At 36.2% G+C, this 21,340-nt stretch overlaps 1 protein-coding gene across 4 annotated transcripts in view; it reads right to left on the bottom strand.

Moving 5' to 3' along the window:
- fam184ab (family with sequence similarity 184 member Ab) overlaps positions 1 to 21,340 on the bottom strand; it is a 117,849-nt gene that overhangs the window by 40,605 nt on the left and 55,904 nt on the right. For all 4 annotated transcript variants that reach the window (XM_079887775.1, XM_079887774.1, XM_079887776.1 and 1 more), the window contains exons 7-11: positions 21,084 to 21,206; positions 17,826 to 17,987; positions 17,143 to 17,264; positions 12,828 to 12,978; positions 5,550 to 5,762 (exon numbers count right to left, since the gene is read on the bottom strand). In XM_079887775.1, coding sequence (XP_079743901.1) covers positions 5,550 to 5,762; positions 12,828 to 12,978; positions 17,143 to 17,264; positions 17,826 to 17,987; positions 21,084 to 21,206 — 771 coding nt within the window. The remainder of the gene's footprint in view (positions 1 to 5,549; positions 5,763 to 12,827; positions 12,979 to 17,142; positions 17,265 to 17,825; positions 17,988 to 21,083; positions 21,207 to 21,340) is intronic.

The following is a 21,340-nucleotide window of genomic DNA, read 5'->3' as shown; positions in this document are numbered from 1 at the left end:
CCCGAACTTAACTGCACATCACATTTGTGACATTATTGATACTGCTTTCAATCGTACTGCAACGGCTGTTTACAGTGTCATACACAATAAAAGAGCCTCCACAGTGACAGGAAACAGATATTAACACAAAAAACCTGCCTACGTGCCTACCTTACACAACACTGATGGTGGAAGGTTTTTTTTGAGCGGCTGCGGACGAATGTGACTACTCACACACAATATGACGTCACACTCTGCGTGTATGTTTTAAAAACTTAATTTAACATATAAATAACACTTTAAATCGCCCACTTAAAGTGTTTATTACAAATAAATTACTAAATGCTACAAATGAATAAATGTAAATGAACCAAAATTTGCGTTGCATTTACAATCCTGTGAAAACAGGGGGTGCTATAGCACGGATCTGTGCATATGGCTAAATGCACTTTATTATGCATGCCATGCCAGTAGTTGGCGATGTCACTTTGTAAAGAAACTGTGCCTATAGACTGAACACGTAATGCACGTGCATGACGTCACCGTTTTCACAAATGCGCGATTTTGTAGTTTACACAGAGACGATAATGGTATCGTTTTTTTATTTTAAACTTGTACATTGAAACCTGTTCTCAAAAGCTTACATATTCAGGCCCTCAAAAAAATGGTGTCATGGAAACAGCCCCTTAATATATATATTTTAGTCTGTCAACAATCAACACAGTTTTTGAGGAGTACACGTGTACATAAATGCGTAAGAGAACCCCGGTGTATGACGTATAAGGGAACCTGCGATGAATCAATCATTACATAATGCTGACATACATGCTGACTTAATGAACCGCGTGTATACGTATGCATAAGAGTATGCAAAATACTGCATGTTAATGTGAATAAAAATATTAACAGATTTCTGTTATGTAAATGAACTATAATAATGTTAAATACATTAATTGCGATCTCGAATCGATGAATTGACAGAAGTTATAATTGCTCCAACACCTGCAGCACATGACATCATTAACGGCAGTCCTATATTGTTGAACTAATGGTGTTCAAACAACAAAGGTTTGAACGGTTTCGGAAACAGTCGTGACTTTCTACCACGATGCATCATACTATGGTGGTTAGGCAGCGAGTCACGTCATTGTATGGGAAAAGCACCCCAGGGTGTTACTGACAGACTGGGAAGAGAGGTGTTGCAACAATGTAAAATGAAAACCTATTCTAGTAGACCCCAAATACAAAATCAAGACGTTGTAAAAGGGCATAATAGGTCCTCTTTAAAGACAAAAGACTTGCAAATAGTTATAGATTATAAATATGTTTGGATGAGCCATGTTTGTTTTAATATCAAAAAAAAAAAAAAAAAAAAAGGGAAGCCGGAAAGGGCAGCTCTGAAATTCCCAGGTATCTTCACAGTGAGTCATCAGGTCCATATGCTCTCGGCCGGCGTGCTGTCGAGGATTGGCACACACAGGCCCTTTACCTACTGTGGCAGCTGCGGGATTTTCGCCTGTTCTTTCCGGCTGGGTAAAAAGCAGTGCTTGATATCAGCAAAAAGCTACAGGAGGGAGCTGAGGTGGATCTTTTTGCCTGTTGGAGCGAGATATCAGATGGAGGAATCGCACACTCATTTTAGTCTCTGAGGACGGAACGGCGAGTGCTAAGACTGACGCTGTCTTTCTCCTCCGCAGTGCTGTCGAGCCTATTAGCAGCAGAGAAGCGTTTCTCAGCCTGACTTCAAAAGAGCCCTGCTCAATATTGAGATGCTGGTGAGCAGAGAGAGAGAGAGAGAGAGAGAGAGAGAGAGAGAGAGAGAGAGAGAGAGAGAGAGAGAGAGAGATGGTGATGCGGTTGGTGTGAGATTATCACAGGGTGCCGCATCACACTGAACCGCTGATGATAATTAAACACAAGTCAATAAATCGTCTCCTGGAGTCTGCACGTCTACCTCGAACATGGTGCTCTGGAGCAGAAAGTTATTAAATGAGATTTCATAACCATTCTGTTGGATCTCCACTCACTCATTACACAGATGAAACAAGGACAAGAGGGCTTATTTTAAAGGCAGGACAACTGGGATTCTACAACAATTACAACTGCTCTTGAATCTTTTATATTTGCCTGTGCTGCTGGGAAACTCATCAACATATGAACTACTGCTGTGTCTGATATCATTATGCACTATGTCCACTATGCAACCATAAACCAACCATTAGTAATAATTCCTGTCTATAACCACTGCTAACATGCATGCTTTTTTGACAATTTTTAATATATAGGCTAAAAAATAGATATCAATATAAATAGGCAGATATATTATTCGCTGATAAAAGGGACACTTAAATTATTATTATGAAAACCAAATATGAAAAACAGCCATTAATTTGATCCGATAATTCATGCATCACAAACAAATTGTTAGCTTGCAGCTCCAATTAAACCAAACAAATTGATAAATGTCAATTGTATTTCATTTTAGCATTACTTTTTACACTTTTCATAGTGATACAATTAATTTAAAGCCCCTCTGTGGTGAAAATCAAGTTTTTAAAGTCCAACTGAAATCAAAATTGACCCTATTTACTTTGTTAGTGCATATTACTAGTCTTGTGGTGAAAAATTAATCCGTGCAAGTTAATACACAGAAAAAAATTGTTTGCCGTCGTAATCTTTAATCAAAGTCTGAAAAGTTACTTCCGGTCTGGAATGGCGTTCCTTCTCTGATGATGTAGGTTTGACGGCTTGGGTTGGGAAACGCTTAACCACTCCCCTCAAACCGTTAGTCCGAGATGAGCGAGAGATGGAGAGGAGGAGCGCTAGAGTAAAACCCCGCCCTCTGTTCAATATTCCTTTTCACTGGGAAATACGTCACAACACTGAAGAAAAGTCGTTTGCAACTTCCGGTTCATGCGGACTTTAATGTCGTTTATATGTCTATGTGGTGTTTTTAATATGCTTTAAGACAAACCATGTGCAAATTCATAAGTCAACACCATTGCTGAGTATTTTCTCCTTAAAACCAAAAGACAGTCTCAAAAACACGGTTTGAAATCGCTGGTGTTTCTGACGTCACAAACTACCTTGTAACCAATCACGTATAGCATATCAGTAACTGCTGCGAAGCATGGGAGTCTCAAGAGAAGCCAGGTTATCCCGGTATATTTTTCTGTTGATATGAAAAATCGTAACCCATGACTAATTAGAATCAAAACATTAACAGGTCATGATAATAATATATCTATCCATAATTAATATTCATGAGCTAAGCCTTTGCCATTTCGTGGCATCACAACAAGCCAGCCTGTGCCGTCCAACTGTTTCCACTAGTTCTTAAACTGTGAAGTGAAGCCTGTCATTCTGACTGACGCTGCATTTGGCGAGTCAATCTCGACTTATCACCAGTTATTCAAGCAGTGTATCCCCGCTGTCCCCCGCTCGCAGCCTTCATCTTCACGCCTGTGGTGTGGAGCCACTTCAGCCCAGCTCAAGGCAATCACTTCCAGTCAGACTGAGCGTTTCTCTCCCCTGGAGTCATCAGAGGCTAGGTACTGGATAAAGCAGACATTACAGCCTGTGACAGCAAGCGCTCAGCCATTACTAACCCACAGACAGGAGAGCTGAGAGTGAGCAGGTTATTGCAGGATCTGGGAAAGGAAGGACCTGAGAGATGTGCTGTGGGCAGGGCTGGATCTGTGGCAGATCTGCCTTACCACATCAAATCTATTGGGGGACAGAAAGAGGGCAAATGGGGCTAAAGGACCATTTTACCAGTGGACAAATAGGCTGAAAGGATTAGAGTCAGCAATTGCTTGGTTGCCTCTGTATAAGAGCTTCCACAGCAACTGAAGGTTGGAGTCTCGACTGTCCGCATAAAGTCTCATCCACAATCCACAAAGACTGAAAACCGATACTCGCTAAGCACCAGATACACATAAAAATGACTTTGGCGGGCAAATAAAACAAGTTACTCATCGGTGGCAAGTGATTTCACAAAGAAACTGCAACATGATACAGTACATGGTTTAAGTCAAACTGTAACAATAGTCTAATGCTTGCTGATGTAAGAAACACAAACAATTAAATCCAAAAGGCATACAAACAGTCTACTATAGACAACTTGTGATCGGACCAACAGAAACAGATTTTTATACCCTAGGTGTAAAAGAACAAAGGTACAGTAAAACTGTAATGAAATAGAAACAGTGTTGGGGAAAGTTACTTTTTAAAGTAATGCATTACAATATTGCGTTACTCCTTAAAAAAAAAAAAAAAAAAAAAAAAAAAAAAAAAACTAATTGCATCACTTGGTTACTTTTTATGGAAAGTAGTGTTATGTTACTTTTTCTCACATGGACTGAGCTTGCTGTTCTGCCATTCTGGATTGAAGAAGAATAGGACGTGGGGAAGAAAGTTCAACACTCTTACTAATAAATAAATAAATTTGATGTTTATCTGAAGTAATTTTTGCTAATTAGAATGGTTACATTGGATCATCAAAGGTCAGCAGCAAAGACATTGGCTAATAAAGTGAGATTAAATACATAAAGTATATTTGTGTAATTTAATATATTTAATTGCAGGTTTGCGTAATATTCTGAGTTTGTGTTTCACTGTTTTGATTCATTTAGAGGAATACTGAAACTGTTTTTGAGCAAGCGAGAAGAGTTCACATTAAGTCTAGAACTACAATAAGCATCATGTTTACACAACGCCTATGCACTTATGATTTCTCTCAACATGAGGGACAGGAGAGCTGTCAGTCAATGAATGGCAAAACAAAGTAACTTGCGTTACTTATTTGAAAAATAACTCAGATATATATTTTTTTTAAAAGTAATACATTACTAGTTACTTGAAAAAAGTAATTTGATATTGTAACTCATGTTACTTGTAATGCATTCAGTACTCAATATATAACTATATAAATATATTTGTAATTATCATAAATAATATCTAAAATGTACAATACAGTTTCTTGGTGAGTAAGAAATATTTATTTCAAGCTAAATAATCCTACTGTCTTAATCACTATTATTTTATTATTAATAAAAAGAATCCTAATAATCCTATCTGTCTGTCTGTCTGGCACGAGGGCGGGACAACCTGTCACTCACATGAGATCGACCAATAGCAAACCACAACCATCCAACTATCCAATCAATTCCCCATGGACAAAATCAAGTCCTTGTTCAACTGTGAAACTCGGATATATGTATGTTACAATAGGGTAGAAAAGACTATTGCAACTTGCCAACTGTGTAAAATACAGTTTCTTAGTCAGTGAGAAATATTTATATTCAGTAATATTAAGTTACATATGGCCCCCTGTGCACAATGCCATTTCAAAACATAAACAAAAAATATATCACTAAAAAAATGTGTAAAAAATAGCATCGATCAGACAGTCCGTGGGGAGAGTTGTCTGAAGCTGAGATAAGAGTGTATGTGGAACAGGGTGGAACGGAGCTATCAAAACTCAAATAACAGAGAGCCAAGAGGTGAAAGGAAAGATAAGAGTGCACACATACAGGTCAGAGGGGGAGACAGGTGGCAGAATATGTTACCTTGAGGTCGTGCTGGCGCGTCTCCTGCATGTCCTGTACGGCACAGCAGTGAGCCTCCCTCATCCGCTGCTCCCTGCGCTGATGCTCCAGCTCCATCTCCTGCAGCTGCTGGCCCAGGTGCTCTCGCTCCTGACTGAACTGGGCCTGCAGCTGCTGCAGGGAATGCTGGGACTGGGAAAGCTGCATCTCCAGGCTCTGTTTCAGCAAGGAAATCTGCACACAGAAAAAAAACAAAAAAACAATCAAGAAACTTTGCAGTTAAATGTTATAGGCCAGGGTTCACCAATCTCGGTCCTGGAGGGCCGCTGTCCTGCAGTGTTTAGCTCCAACCCCAATTAAACACACCTGAACCAGCTAATCAAGGTCTCACTAGGCATACTAGAAACTTTCAAACAGGTGTGTTGGAGCTGGTTGGAGCTAAACTCTGCAGGACAGCGGCCCTCCAGGACCGAGATTGGTGAACCCTGTTATAGGCTATGACCCTGGACCACAAAACCAGTCACATGGGTAAATTTTTTAAAATTGAGATTTATACATCACATGAATAAGCTTTCCATTGATGTATGGTTTATCAGGATAGGACAATATTTGGCTGAGATACAACTATTTGAAAATCTGGAATCTGAGGGTGCAAAAAAATCGAAACATTGAGAAAAACGCCTTTAAAGTTGTCCAATTATGTTCACGATTATGATGCATTCACTCACAAATTTAAATGTTTTATATATTTACGGTAGGAAATTTACAAAATATCATCATGGAACATGATCTTTACTTAATATCCAAATGATTTTTGGCATAAAAGAAAAATCTATAATTTTGACCCATACAATGTATTGTTAGCTATTGCCCAAATATACCCGTGCAACTTGTGACTGGTTTTGTGATCCAGGGTCACACATATATAAAAAAAAATAATAAGAAAATGACAAGAGCACATAAGAAAATGACAAAACAATTATGGAAATTAAAGAAAATGGAAAATATAAAACAAAAGCTAATTCAAAATATTATAAAAAAATATATAAATAATACTATAATGACTGATGAAAACCAACTGACCCTAAACCATAAAAAAGTATGATTTAAACAGTTTTACAGATAAAATAATACACAGTGAAACAAAAAAAATGATTAGTGTTTGTTTGTTAAAATTGTAATCTTATCATTTATGCTTTTTAAATCCTCCAAAAATTGGCCCCATTCACTTCCATTGTAAGTTTCTTCAGCATACAGTAACCTAAAAATGAGGGATGAGTCTAAATTATTTTGGTGGTAATGCCACAAAAGCTGTTGATTAAGCTTAACGTATATTGAACCTGGAATATTCCTTTAAGTATAAGCAATAGTAATCATCAAGCTTCACTTAGTAAGCACTACTACTTGGCTAAACTGCAAAACATGCTCCTTGTAAAGACTATAAGAAGAGACAGCAGCGATTATAACTCTTCATTAATTTTTACAGTCACGCCATTTCTATTTCCACACACTGTTAGCAGGCTTGTGTGTGCAAACACACATTGGCTCTAGTTTCCCTCAGCGGATAGAGCTGTGAGTGTGAGTGTGAACTTGTGTCTAGGAGCCATGTCTACAAGGACTGAATTAGGACTCAGTCTGGGACGAGTTGAGAAGTTAGACATCGTCACCAATCGATATGTTAGAGCTGGAGCTTTCAGTCACTCCGCCCACTCGTTGAACTGCTAGCTAGTGACAGAGTTTTACAGCATCTTTCCCGCCAACACTTGTGGACACAATAAACTGATACTGAGCTTGTCGTCGGATCAGCTAATTATTTCATTTTCGAGCCGGCTGGAAGCGGTTCCAATATGACCGGGATATCACTGCTCATATCACAGCTGTTGTGCTGCTGACACTGACAAAAAGATTAATGTTGTTGTTATGTGAAAACTAATTTTTCACATTGGAGGAAATGAAAGGTGCTTGCAAGTGCAAAACTTCTTTGCACAATTCTGCTGACAAAAAGCCTCAATTATATTCTAGTGCTGAGAAATGTTGATGGCCCCCAGGGGCCCCAACATGGAAACTTTCTACTGTACATTGATGGAAATTTAAAAAGAGATATGAGAAGATTTTTCAATCTCAGTTTTCGGTCCAACAGGTCCAAAAGTCAGAAAGAAATGAAAATTTCAAACATTTCTATGACCTATTTTCTAAATGCATGTTATTGATTTTTTTGTAAATTATTCATCTGTGTGTACGTTTCATTGTTTAATATTTTTCCAGACCTCATAATTCCATTGAAACGACAGACTTCTCTATGGTAACAAATGTTCGACTTCTCCAATCATAATTGCCTCTTTCTTTCAATACACCACAAAATGTTGCCTTGGCAACTAACTGAAATGACTACAATTACTAATTGGAAATAAACAAAAATAATAAATTAAATAAATTCAAAATGAATAGTAATATTTGTAAAATAAAAATAAAAATGACAAAATCACACAAAATTACTAAAAAAATTAACAATTTAAAAAGAAGACTCAAAATAAAAATCAATTTAAAATATTAATAAAAATTATACATAATACATATATATTATAATAACAAACTGCCATAATAAATAAAACACGTTTTAACAGAAAAATTTATGTAAATGCTTTTATAAAAATGTAAGCTTCATATTTATGCTTTTCAAAAACTCCAAAATCTGGCTTCCATTATAACCTCCATTTCAAGTTGCCTCACCGTATAGTAACCTCTTTATTTTTAAGAAAATGAAGGAGTGAAAATGAAGAAGAAAATGAAAATAAGTCTAAACAGTTTTTGAGTTATTTAAATCGGATCTTCTGGTGAAACGTCAGACGTGTCTCTGGTGATGCATGTCAGACTTCTCCAATCATATAGTCTGCATAAACCCCGCCTCTTTCTTACAATCCACCACAAGCTCGCATTCAGATCTGCCTCCGTCCAATCAACATCCGATGAACAGAACCTACACTTTCTGTTCTTTTAAGATAATCTGTTTCCCTTGGATGATAGGTAGTATAGACAAATATTAACAATTTGAGGCATCATTCACATCTGTAGCATTCATTTTGGATGAGGTATGCCAAAATGTTGTCCAGATAACTAACACTTAATTGTATATGATTGATTGTCCTCAGCAAGCACCACTAACAATAATGTGAACAGATAAGCGGTGCATGGAGGTCTGGTGCTTCACTCTGATGCATCTAGTGCACTAGAGAGAGCTGATGGGTGAGGCTGAGGACATTTCTGTAGTGGTGGAAATCGCTTCTCCAATAAGCTCTACGGATCTTGCCACTGCAGCAAGACTTGCTCTGACACATTTAGAGCTCTGAGAAAGAAAGAGGTCTCGGTTGCCAGCAAAACACTCTGCACACATGTACAAGTAAATAAAACAATGAAGTTCATGACGAAAGGAGACAAATTATACAATGAAGCTGAAAATAAAAAATGGGGCTTTAGAAAAGTAGTCGTCTCAAGGGTAACGTGTTGCAAGTAACGTGTTATTTTAAGCTGACCTGAGATGCGTTTTAAAAATGTCAAAATACAGCTGGTAAGCAAAACTAATTATATCCGACTGTAGTAAATATTTGCAGTGGAAAAAAATAACTGAATATTAGAGCTGACTCTAATTAGCAATGGGTTTTCTCTGTTGTTGAGCTTAATTAAACGAAAAATAAAAAGATACATTTTTGTAACATTTGGGTGTGTGAAAGTCTTGCAAAAAGAGTGTTCACCCTAAGTTGGGACTAACTAACTACTAACTTACTAAATAAATATTCATAATTAGTTAGTTAGTTTAAATGGTTGGCAAGCCAAGTATCACATTCCTAAAGAAGAGGGCAAGCTGATGTGTTCATTTACATTAAAAAGTATTGAGAAACACAATATCGTAACATTACATTACCCCAAAAGTGATCAGCATATATTAAAATGAATGAATTAAAATAAAGCTAAAATATAAAGTTGTGAACAGAGGCATGTTATCTCTCATAATAATGGGCATGGGCTAGCATGAAACAATCAGACTATATGTGGGAAAGAAACGGTGCTTGTCTATACAAAACTTGCTACATATTACTAAGATGATGTGGGTGAGCCAAGTCTCTGATATTCTCCTTTCTAGATGTCCTCGGGGTCTCTCCTTCAAGCGATGCAAAAACCGCAAGACTGAATGCTTAGAAACGTAACAGCACTCCTCTTCTCAATACACCTCACGATTTATGGCATCAATAACTTGCGTAGCTTGAATGGTGGGGAAGACTTGTGCTCTATGCTCTAAAAAAAACGATAGCGGTGCTTGCCTGAGGTTCCTGCGCTTTTAAGTGGATTCTGAAACCGAGGTCTCAAACTGAGAGTTTGAAATGTTTTCGTCGCTGTGCCATTTTCCAGCCCGTTTTCTTTTTCCCATAGACGAGGACAAATAGACCATGGAAAAATAATTAGCTATAAAACAAAGTGCAGACGCCAGGAGGATCAGTGAACGGAGCTAATGAATATCTGCCGGATTCCATCATAATCTTGTGATTAAAGCTGAATAGTATTAATTATTATAGGCATCTAGAGAATATCTGATTGGCGAGCACTGTATATCACATAACCCTGCAGTTTAATAGAAAATCGACTAATTTGCAAGTTATAATGTGTCCTTGATTATTGTGAAACCATCACAAACCCGAAATAAAGAATATATGAGATGAATGAAATGGTGTAATATCCATAGACGCAGTAGCAGTTGAAGAAGCAACATAATTCTCAGTAGTAGACACTGTACTAGACTAGTCGTAGGAACGATTATGACAAGGGCTAAATCCCAGTTTGCATATTGCTTTCCATTAAAAGCCCAATGACAATAGCCATAAACACCTGTCTGACATACTAATTCCATTGGATTTTCAAAGTAGGCGAGAGTTTAGTTCAATAAAAGCACTGATCATTTTTGATCAGGGATCTGTGTATGTAACTACGGAGCCCCTAAAGGGACATGGTGATGGAAAAAAATATTAGACAGGATGAAAAAATGATATCTCAATGGTTTTGCGTTCTCTCGCAAATGTTTTGCATTCCCCCACAGAGAACAACACAGAGCTCTTTGCAAGCAAGCACAAATGTTTTGTGAGGGAATGCAATGCGGGAAATGATAAACTTCTGCGAGAGAATGCAAAAGCATTGAAATATATTGGTTTCCTCCCATCTCATATTTTGTCCATTTAGCAGCTCTGTATGCATATAGCTCCTCTCAAAATAACAGCCAGCTTCAACAATGAAAAAAAAAAAAGAGTTCGATAAAACGACTTTCTTGGGCAATTTTTGGTTTCAGGGCCATTCTTTTATTTAGAATAAATCAAATCATTCATTGTTGATTGCAAAAATAAAATGAGCTCTGTGTACTTTCTGTCTGCACAGTATAAATGCAGTAGTGAGTGTTCAGCATATGAAAACTGCACAGAGGGTAACCCAAGGATACATCTGCAATAACTCTTAATATTAAAGTGTGGATGAGGGCTAGATTTTCAACTGCTGTTGTATTTCACTGATGCTTTTATCCATTTAAAAAGTGTTGTTGGGGTTTGCAGTTTATTAAAACATGTATTCCCCATATTGACTTGTTTGTCTGCCTTCCAGTAGGTTTGCATAGTCTTTTATCACTATTAAGATGAACTGTGCAATTTCTCTGCCACAGGCTTTAACAACAGAACTGCAAAAAACAATATGAGGTATTTTCTGTACACTCCCTTCATCTGCCATTGGTCAAATAAACACATAGTGCCACACCAGATTTAAATAACTGGTTAAGCCTGGTTAAGTTGCTGTGTTAGTCTGGACAGGATGCTCAAACAAACAGAGGATTGGTTAATACTCTTGCTTAAAAGTACACTACTATTCAAACATTTGTGGTAGGTGAGATTTTTTAATGTTTTGAAAAAAGTGTCTTACGCTCACCAAAGCTGCGTTTATTTGATTAAAAACAGTCAAATATTGTGGAAAAATCTTACAATTTAAAATACCTGATTTCCTTCAGAAATCATTCTACTATGATGATTTGCTTCTCAAGAAGCATTTATTATTATTATCAATGTTGAAAACAGTTGTGCTGTTTAATATTGTTGTGGAAACCTAGCCTGGGTTTGCCCATGCTGCCTTGCGCGCAGTGCGATTTTATTCACGCTGCTAGGCAGCCTGGACACCATGGACCAGATTTTCCCCTCAAAAAGGGAACCAATCACAGAACGGGGAGGGAGCAGCAAGACGATGACGACGTCTATGTTAAACACCGAAGCAGTTTGTTTATATCTATGGATCCAACATGGTATCAGATGCGAAGTTACCTTTCGATGCAGCCGTAGATAGTGTTCTAAGTAGTTTAGAACGCAAGTTTATTTAGTCTTCTTCCTCGTCGAATTTCTGTCGCTCTACATACGTCATCTGGTATAATTGAAACGATTGGCTGAGCTACGTACAGGCGCATTTAATAGACATTCGTATCGCCCAATAAATGGCTCTGGGCATTCGTAAACCACGCCTTAAATACGAGAAAATGAACATGTGTTTCCCAGACCACGTCTCAATGAGACGAGGTCTGACGTTAGCCTAGTGAAAACCATAATACAATCTTTTTTTTTTTTTTGATGAATAGAAAGTTCAAAAGAACAGCATTGTTATAAATGTCTTTACTATCACTTTTGATCAATTAACTGAGTCCATGCTGAATAAAAGTATTAATTTCATTAAATTAAATCTTACTGACCACAATTGAATTTTCTGTACATTGAGATTCTATGGGGTCCACTCAATATTAATTTGCAATATTGATAAATCAATTGAGAAAATCAACAATGAAATGCCTAAACTTGGTGAAATATACAAAATCAATGAACAATGATATAATTTAATCATGAGGATAAATAAACAAATTACAACGCAATTAAATAAAAATAAAAATGTAACATTGTAACACTGCTGAAAAAAATGTAACAAAACATTGATAATTAAATTGATAAATATATCAAAGAAAAAGTAGAAATAAACTGAAAATGCACTAATTAAGCACTTGATTATCACGTATTTAAGATGTAAATTAGATTTGATCATTATTTCTAAAAAAATATTTTTTTCACTATCTTGACTTTTTGCAGGGTGTGTGTGCTTATTTATTTACATTAATATACATTAGCTGCTCAACTGATTTAAATCAAATTGAAATGAAATGCATTTCTTGAGTAGCACAAAAGCGGTCAACATCAGACATGTTTGCAGTGTTAGCATTTGCATTGGCGAGTCTCTGACCTGCTCTAGAAGGTCCTCCACCTTCCTCTGCCAGCTCTCTCTGGCGGAGCACATCTCCTGATCTTTATTCTGTGCCAGCTGGGAGAGCGCTGACCTTTTATTCTCCTCATGCTCTTCACGCAGTTCCTCACGGAGTTTCTTACACTCCTGCCTGTGGACACACACACAAAAGATACACACTAATGATGATCATACTGTTTAGTGCTTATACATTACCAAAGGTTTTTTTTGCTGAGACCTTCTGAAATAAATCTGATAAAAACAGGACATATTTGGTTTCTGGTGTTGCATACATTTAAATATAAAACCACATAAATAAAGCTCTCTACTGGGTCGGCGGTCCGTTGATCATTAATGGCTGCTAAATGGGCCGGCCCCCCGTTCGCACGCTCCGCGGATCTTTTTAAAGCACCTACATTTCTCTGAGGTCACAGAAGGCTTATTAACCGCCACATTATGTGCTGTAATTGCAGGACGTCATGGGAGTGTGGTGTTGGGCTTAAATCCATGATTATTAAGTCTGCTACAGACTGTTCTAAAAATGCCCAAATAACAGTCAGCGCTGAGTACCTCACGCACTCTGAGACACTGCGGAAACCTTTTAAAGGTGTGAAATTAGTCTAAATTGCTGCTTAAGAGGAAATGGAAGCTGTAATGGGGGTCTGGGCACCTTGAAAGCCGCCCGAGACCACAGCAATAAGCACTGAGACGTGAATGGATTTAGCTCATGCTGAATTATCTGATCATTTCTGGTGGCAAAAATCTCTAATTGATAATATACTGTAGAGAGCATTCATTTACTGTGAAGCATCATTGGGTTTTGCAAGGTGCTATATAAATATAAAAATATGATGTATATTTACTATGTATGTATTTATTCAGGGTGCAGTCAGCATGAGCGATGTAAATATAAACAACAAATTTCTAGAATTGCAAAAGGAAAATGCATATCTTTAAAAACGCATCATTTCTTTCACATTTTCATATTTTTCATATATATACTGTATCTATATGTAATATATAAATATAATACAATACAAAATAATACATTCATGAATAAATGAAAAAGATTACATGAAATTCAGTGTAAACAAGTCAACATGAACAATGAAAATATAAATGATAATTTTATATAAATGTAAAAGGGATTATGAATATCTTTGAATATGTATAATTTCTTTAGAATTTTTCACAATTTTAAATCATATATTTTTTTAAATGGTCCTGCAGTCTGACAAAAACATTTTTAAAAATACAAAAATTATCTCAAATAATATAATATAATATAATATAATATAATATAATATAATATAATATAATATAATATAATATAATTTTTTTTTTTTAGATGGAATACAGCATGTAACACTGCGAAATTATTCTAAGTATGCATTATTAAACAAATTAATAGACAAAAAGCTCATTTACAAGGGAAAGAGGTTGGAGTTGCACGTTCAAATCCAGCCAAGTCATGTTCCAAACCCATCACTTTTTCAGAGTAACAATTCAGAGTATGATAGCAAGAGGTTTTTCAGACATCAGAGGAAATTTTAATGCAGTTTTGCCTCCAAAATTATAGCTAAGTCAGAAACAAACACACACAAACAGCAACTGACTCATCCAGTCATGTGGTGCATTTCAAGAGGTGGTGAATTAGACAGAACTTCTGCTCAGTAGACGTTGCTGTACGTGGCTTTATAACCTTTATGTACCTTTACGAAGAGTCCATTTGTCTTCATAAATGATCTCATTGCAAAGCTGTCAGTCCAGCAAACAAAAACCGCATAAACAGTTTTGATTTGTTGCACTTCGGCACACGCATGCTTGCGATATCCAGACGGCGCTGTCTCGAAGGGGAGGATCCATCTGGAGTTTTTATGAACTTCATTGTGCGGTGCAGCTGTGAGCATAATTGCAAAACTTCAAGTGTTGATAAAGAAGTCAGTGGTTGTTTAAGACTGTACAAACGCAAGTGCCGGTGTCTGACAGATTGGCCCGATGATGAACGAACCCTCTTGCAACTCTGGCAACACAAAGTCAGCCAAACATTTGTCCTCTGACAGTGCGTGAATATCTCCATGCATCCTGCATGTTTAGGCTAACTTCATATTCTCCTACAGTACATACATTCTTACATATTTTCCTTCCCTTCATATCTCAGCTAGTTCTTACCTTTTTAACCCTTAACAGACAGTTTTCTCCCTAATTACAAGGTTTAATTCAGTATTATTAACTAAAAGTAAAACTATTAAAACAAGTTTTCATTAATTGAAATAATGCTGAAATGGATTAAAATATAACTATTAGAAAAGTTATGTAGTCAAGTCCCCCTGTAGTAAAAAAAAAATTAAGTACTAAAACTGAAATAAAAGTTAAGTGTAAATATTAAAAACAAAAACTAATAAAAATGAAGAAAGGCACATAAAATTAAATGAAAAATTAAATGAAAACATAAAAATAAAAGATAATTCAAAATATTATAAACATAATAATATATAAATAATTGCAATAAATTGCACTAATTGTACTAAAATAATACTAAAATACCACTGGTTTCATTTGATTTAAAACCAAGGAACTCTATAATTCCAGCAGAAAGCAGTCTGTTAGCATCATTAGCAACCCGTTAGCATTTCATTCCTTGTCACATGGAATGTCTACTGTAAAATTCCTATTGTAAAGCCAATTAATTCTGTTTCCAATGGACCAGACCTCTTAAAAAGCCCATAAATGATATTAATTGAGATCATTTCCGAAGTCATGGAAGCTCCTAGAAATTCATAAGAGGGGTCTCATGGAAAATGAGGCTCTCGACCTAGATCCAACATATTTACCAGCACTTATTTCGAGCAATAATGAGCTTGATATTGTTCTGCATTCCCAAAATAACAAGTTTACAACAACCATCCTGAACAAATGTAGTGGAAAATGAGCTACCGAGGATGAAATCCAATAAAAGCCTTGTTGATTTGTCATTAAAGCATGTTGAATGCCTGCTTAGGGCCTATTCAACTTCAACCTTCCCTGTTAGCTCATTTTTATCGCTTTCGGGGGATGTTATAGTGGTGAATTGATCACTTTGCAAAACTATGAGCACACAAAAGTAGCCCAAATGTTCTTAATGGCCTTTGTTTTAGAACAACTCACACTTATATACTAATGACCCATTTGTCTTTTTTGAAGGCACATGATCTTAAACACTGGTTGTAAGCATGGCTGATAATGAATTAGGCAGGCAGTGCTTTCTGAGGCAATGCCAAAACACTTACAGCTGTTGGGAACTTTACAGGGTATATCAGTCATTTATTAGCTTGGCAAGGAAGGAGAGAATGTGAAAGAACGAGAAGTGCCTTGCTTGTTGACAAACCATTTATACGGATAGTCAACCGCAAATGAAAAAAATCTGTCATCGTTTACCCTCCCTCATGTCATGGAAAAAATGGTCAGGATTGATTTAACTATTCTTACTCTGAACATTGACCTTGGAAATACCCTTTCACAACTTTTTTATTTCCAAAATACTAGTTTTAACACTGATAACACCAATGACAAATACATTATTAAAAAATTACTTAATATATTATGTGAATATTATTATTGTTATTCATAATAACATTTGCTTTTTTTGGCATAATTGTTGGACCATGAACTATTACTTAACCCATAAAACAAACTTGCATAACAATCAAACAAAAAAGCAAACAAATAAATAAATAATGGATTTTGAATTATTACTATTATTTATTTTACGTTATAAATCATTATATAAATTATTTTTTAGAATACAACATATTTTTAATTACTATTTTATTTAATTTTTTGCACAATTGTTGGACCTTGCACTAATGCTTAAAACATAATTATTGAAAATAAACAAATAAGTCAAGCAAACAAACAATTGTTGCACTAATGTCAAATAAATAAATAAATGTTTAATTATTATTATCTATTTTACATTATAAATTATACTGAATTATTTAGAATACAAAAACTAAATTATTTATATTATGCATTATTATTATTATTATTATTATTAATTTACTTTATCTTTATTATTTTCTTTTTTTTTTGCACAATTGTTAGATCTTGCACTAAGGTTAAGGTGTACTGTATTGTACCAAAGGGAAATTTGTCAGATGGATGGATTGATGGATGGATGGATTTAATGAACTATTATGTTAGAGAAAGATTTTTTGACTTAACTTAAAGGGACAGGTTTCTCCCCATATTTTGATGATGACATGGCAAGTAAATATTTCTGAAGGGACGCTTCCAAGAACTCCCACTCATGTAACATCGAAACATGTGCTCTTACCTGAGTGTCTCGGTCCACTTCAGCTCGAGCTCCAGGGCCATCTTATCCATTTTGAGCTTCTCTTCCTCTTTGGTGGAGATGAGTTTGGCATCATGCTGTTGTTTCTGAGTCTCCATCTCTCCCTGAGGAAAAGAACAAGAGCGAACATTAGCTCTGATGAGCCATTAAGCACATGACCTGTAATTGTGAGGTCTAACACGCGGCACTCAGGACGAGAGGGAGGACGCTTCTTCACAGCTATCAATCATACTGGGGCCAGGAGATGGAAATCCATTTTCATTTCTCAACTCACTTAGTTCTTTTCTCACGTTCACACAGGTATGATTCATTATGCATGGCCACTCAGATGACCTGTGTTTCAGGTCAAGGACAGAGGAAGAGGAACCATGAAGAGGCCTCTCTAATGAAGTGTCACACAGGGGCCAAAAACGCAGGTGGGTGTAATTCAACAGGAGCACCTATTACACATCTCAAAATGATGAACTCACTGCAGGTGTTTTTAGAAGCTATTCATGGAAACTGAGAGCAAAAACAGTAGGAAATTACTCACATCATCTTTAATAAATTTTTTTTTTAAAAAGCCTGCAAAACTGGCTGCACTGGCAGAGTTACGCGACTTTGAAGTATGTAGTCTCATTCTCAGTTTTTTTTTTTCTTCAGAGTAATAGCTTTTGGTAATAGACCTGAAGGGCCGTTAGGAGGTTGCTGGTCTCTCGGAGTCTGGCTCGAGTGGCATCCAGTTCTTCTAGAAGCTTCTTCTGGGCGTCCTTCAGATTGGAGATGTGTCCCTCGGCAGAACCGAGTCCCTGCTCTCCCTGCTTCACCAGCTCCTGGAGTCGACTCACCTGAGGAACAGTAAAAGTTACTTGCTTTTGAGCAGATGCTTGTTCTCTGTGTTGACTTTAAGGACACTGCAAGGCAATTCAATGCAATGCAATGCAATAAAATAAAATATTTTTTTGTATTATTTCTCTATTTTTAGCATTATCAATAATTATGGTAACACTTCACAATAAGGTTCATTAGTTAACATTGCTTAAGTACTTTAGTTAACATGAACTAAGAATGAACAATACTTCTACAGCGTTAATTAATCTTAGTTAATATTAATTTCAACATTTACTAATACATTATTAAAATCAAAGGTTGTATTTGTTAACATTAGTTAATGCTCTGTGAAGTAACATGAACAAACAATGAACAGCTGTATTTTTTATTAACTAACATTAACAAAGATTAATAAATACTGTAACTAATGTATTGCTCATTGTTAGTTATAGTACATATAATGATAGTTAATACATAAACTAATGTTAACTAATGAACCTTATTGTAAAGTGTTACCATAATTATTAAATATACATATATAAATCAGAATACAAACATTTCATTATTTATATAATTAATTAATTATATTATTAATTATTAATGTGTACCTTGTTAAACAGGTTTCACATATAAAACAAAATCCACTCTATAGTCTCTATAGCTGTCTTCCAATGATTAAAAAATATATAATGTAGAAATTATTTTAGTAGTATATAAATATACAGTATGTGTTAAATATATAGAATAAAATAATTTAAATATTTATATTATTAATTACTTTTTTTTGCTTTTTGCACATTTGTTAAACCTTGTCCTAATGATTAAACCCATTAAACAAAAGTATCAAAAATAAATAAATAAAAAACTCTGTAAATGTCATACCCTAATGGGCAACATAAGCAGCTACTCAGCTATTTGACAGGTCCCAGTGGGTCTGTTGACTGGGTTTTAGAGGGGTTTTACTTTTCACCCAGCTAAAACATATGAAGTCCAGCCTAGGTCAGCTGAGAAACCAGCTAGTACCAGAAAATCAGCAGGGTAACTTCCGAAATGTAACCTCTTACGTGACTGATTAAAGATGCTTTTCATTAACCACATTCTTAAAGTTCAATCCAATACAGATGTTGATGTTAGCATGTTTCTAAATCAACACCTAAATTCTCTAATGCGCATAAACAATGTACACAACACACAAATAGTCAATGATACAGTGCTTTTTAAGACTCAACTCAACTATTTTGAAACAGCCTTGAAGTGGGCAGCATGGCTAAATACGTAGCCTAGGTGGATAATTGGTTTCTAGAAGGTGCAAGAGGCTGGTCATCATCTTCGACCAGCAACAAACCAGCTACCAGCTGGTCATTACCAGTTTATGTGGTCAGGCTGAATTTCGGAACATACAGTACTCGATAATTAATGAGCTAATGACCAGCTTAGATCAGCTAGAAACCACAGCTACCATTTTTTAAAACACAGATACCATCTTAAGATGGATCTTCCAGAAAGTTCAGAGTTTAATGTGCTCATCGAGCATGACTCAAAAAGTAAATGAAACATGGTTAAATTGAATGATCAGTGATGCTGCCTATTTGCAGCTATGGGACACAGCCAGATTTATGTACCGGAAGCCCATTAAAACACATTGAGACTAATGAGATGGTAAACACATGACACTGAAATTAATCACCACCTCCCTCTGCTTCCGTACCTTCCTTTCTACCTGCTAAATCACTTTCACAGAGACAGCACAGGGTTTTGAAAAGAATGGACAATACTAAGCAATGCAGAGTTCCTAACAATGACTACATGCACCCTCAAAATACGATTATAATGAGATTTAGGCAATATTGCGATTGAACTTTATCCTACTTTACTTCGATCAAATTGATGCAATTAAGCTCATAACAGAGTAGCCATAAATATAGTAAAATATGTGGCGTATGCCGATTTTAATTGCTATGAACAGGCATGTAAACACTGTAACCACATCTATTCCAATCTGACAAACTGCACATGTCTTTGTGATGTTCACGGATGATGCTGTCATGTAGCGGTAAAGAAGGCATCGTATTTTTGGGCTGCTGAATAAACTGAGGCTGTGTTTAACTCCACTTACTCTCGAACTTCTAAAGCACTTCCTCTCGGGGGAATCCCTGCCATCATTTTGAAGTGCGTTTAACTTCAAGTGGGTGAGGGAAGTTTATTTGAACAGACCCTCGACCCCTCGATTTTTGAGAGAGGGAGCTAGTCTACTCAAATGTACACTTCAAGCAGATCCATATACCACAAAGCAACACGATTGTGACGTCACAAAATGGCGTTCCATTTAAACCCATTGCAAGGGTTCCACCAGTAGTGTGTACTCGTGCAATGTAAGCAATGACGTACATCCGAGTGAACGAGATGGAGGGCAGTTAGCGAGGGACGGCATAAAAAGTGGACTCTGACCCAGTTTCTTTTGCTGGCTGCAAAACGCTGTGTTTTCCACCAACTGGCAACGCGGGGTGTCGAAATACTATTGGGTAAACTGGCAGTAAAAACTCGCAGTCCAAAACAAAAACAGACATTCTGATATGGAACGCACATTTCAAAGTAGAACAACTGGCTGTAGCATTGTTTTTCAAAAAAAACCAGTATGTGAACTTAGCATTTTTCCTAAATATCTGTAAACATATGGTATTTTTATGGTTTAGAACAGTAAAAAAAAAAACAGAAATGAAGACATTTTTAGGCGCGTCATCGAAAATGAATATTAAAAATATTCAATATTAGAAATCCATAGAAATGTTTTGCAATGTGTGTAAGTAGATTAAAACAGTGGCCAGTAACACATCTACTATACAGTATGTGCGGTCATCCTTTGTGCTGTGTATTGAGGTATGTGAATAAACCACAATTCTTAGCGAATAATCAAAATAATGAAAACTGCATGAGAACAGGAGTGAAGAGGTATACTTGTGTCATGTAAACATCTTGTTAACTGTGATTAAGTCCTTAAAAAAAAAAAAAAAAAAAAATCACATTATTGGTGTAGGTCTAAACGTAGACAATGATCAGTGTTTTATTGATTATAAAAGGCCTAAATGAAAGTTTCAGCACACACATTACCGTACCTCACTGTTGGCCATGTTGAGTTTGGCACTGAGCTCCTCTCGTATATTGTCCAGTTCCTCTCGCAAAAGGCTCTTCTGTTCCTCTAGAGAGTTACGTTCCTTCTCGAACTGATCCTCCATCTCCTATAAGTCCAACAGAACATGCTGATTAAAAATGACGGCTGCTTACAAACGTGTGAAACAATTTATGTTACTGGAGATAAGACGACCATGTGTTAGACTATTACTTCTCATTTTGAAGTTATAGCTCAACAAAA

Source organism: Squalius cephalus, assembly GCF_949319135.1.
Source record: "Squalius cephalus genome assembly, chromosome: 12".
In the NCBI taxonomy this organism is placed as follows: Eukaryota; Metazoa; Chordata; class Actinopteri; order Cypriniformes; family Leuciscidae; genus Squalius; species Squalius cephalus.
The sequence above is the reverse complement of the archived record's forward strand: the minus strand, read 5'-3'. Positions and strand labels throughout refer to the sequence as shown.